At 47.1% G+C, this 378-nt stretch overlaps 1 protein-coding gene across 1 annotated transcript in view; it reads left to right on the forward strand.

Moving 5' to 3' along the window:
* Positions 1-225: 225 nt before the first annotated feature.
* LOC104398117 (unconventional myosin-Vb-like) overlaps positions 226-378 on the forward strand; it is a gene marked incomplete at its 5' end in the record, with an annotated part of 40,730 nt that continues 40,577 nt past the window's right edge. The window contains 1 exon segment of the mRNA XM_010008167.1: positions 226-378. This exon segment is cut by the window's right edge and continues 110 nt beyond it. Coding sequence (XP_010006469.1) covers positions 226-378 — 153 coding nt within the window.

The following is a 378-nucleotide window of genomic DNA, read 5'->3' on the forward strand; positions in this document are numbered from 1 at the left end:
GAAGCCTCAGTAGTTAGAAAAACATTCCAGTGTCTTATCAGCCTAGCAGAACACACTGTTGCTAGTTACAAGAAAGCTTACTGAAGGAAAAAAAAATCAGTAAAAAGAAAAATTGGCTTCATCCTGGCTCAAACCAGGACATTTGCCCTGATCTGGGAACCCACTGTTAAAAAAATTCCAGTTTTGGAGCATCCCTAACCTGTTGATGTTGCTTCTCATTCCCCCCAGAGTGAGGACGAGCACCTGAACAACTTCTGTGACCTGCTGGGGGTGGAGCACAGCCAGATGCAGCACTGGCTTTGCCACTGCAAGCTGGTCACCACGGCCGAGACCTACGTGAAGAACATGTCCTTGCAGCAAGTGGTGAATACCAGGAAT

This window comes from Chaetura pelagica, unplaced genomic scaffold (assembly GCF_000747805.2).
Source record: "Chaetura pelagica isolate M959 unplaced genomic scaffold, ChaPel_1.0 scaffold792, whole genome shotgun sequence".
NCBI lineage: Eukaryota > Metazoa > Chordata > Aves > Apodiformes > Apodidae > Chaetura > Chaetura pelagica.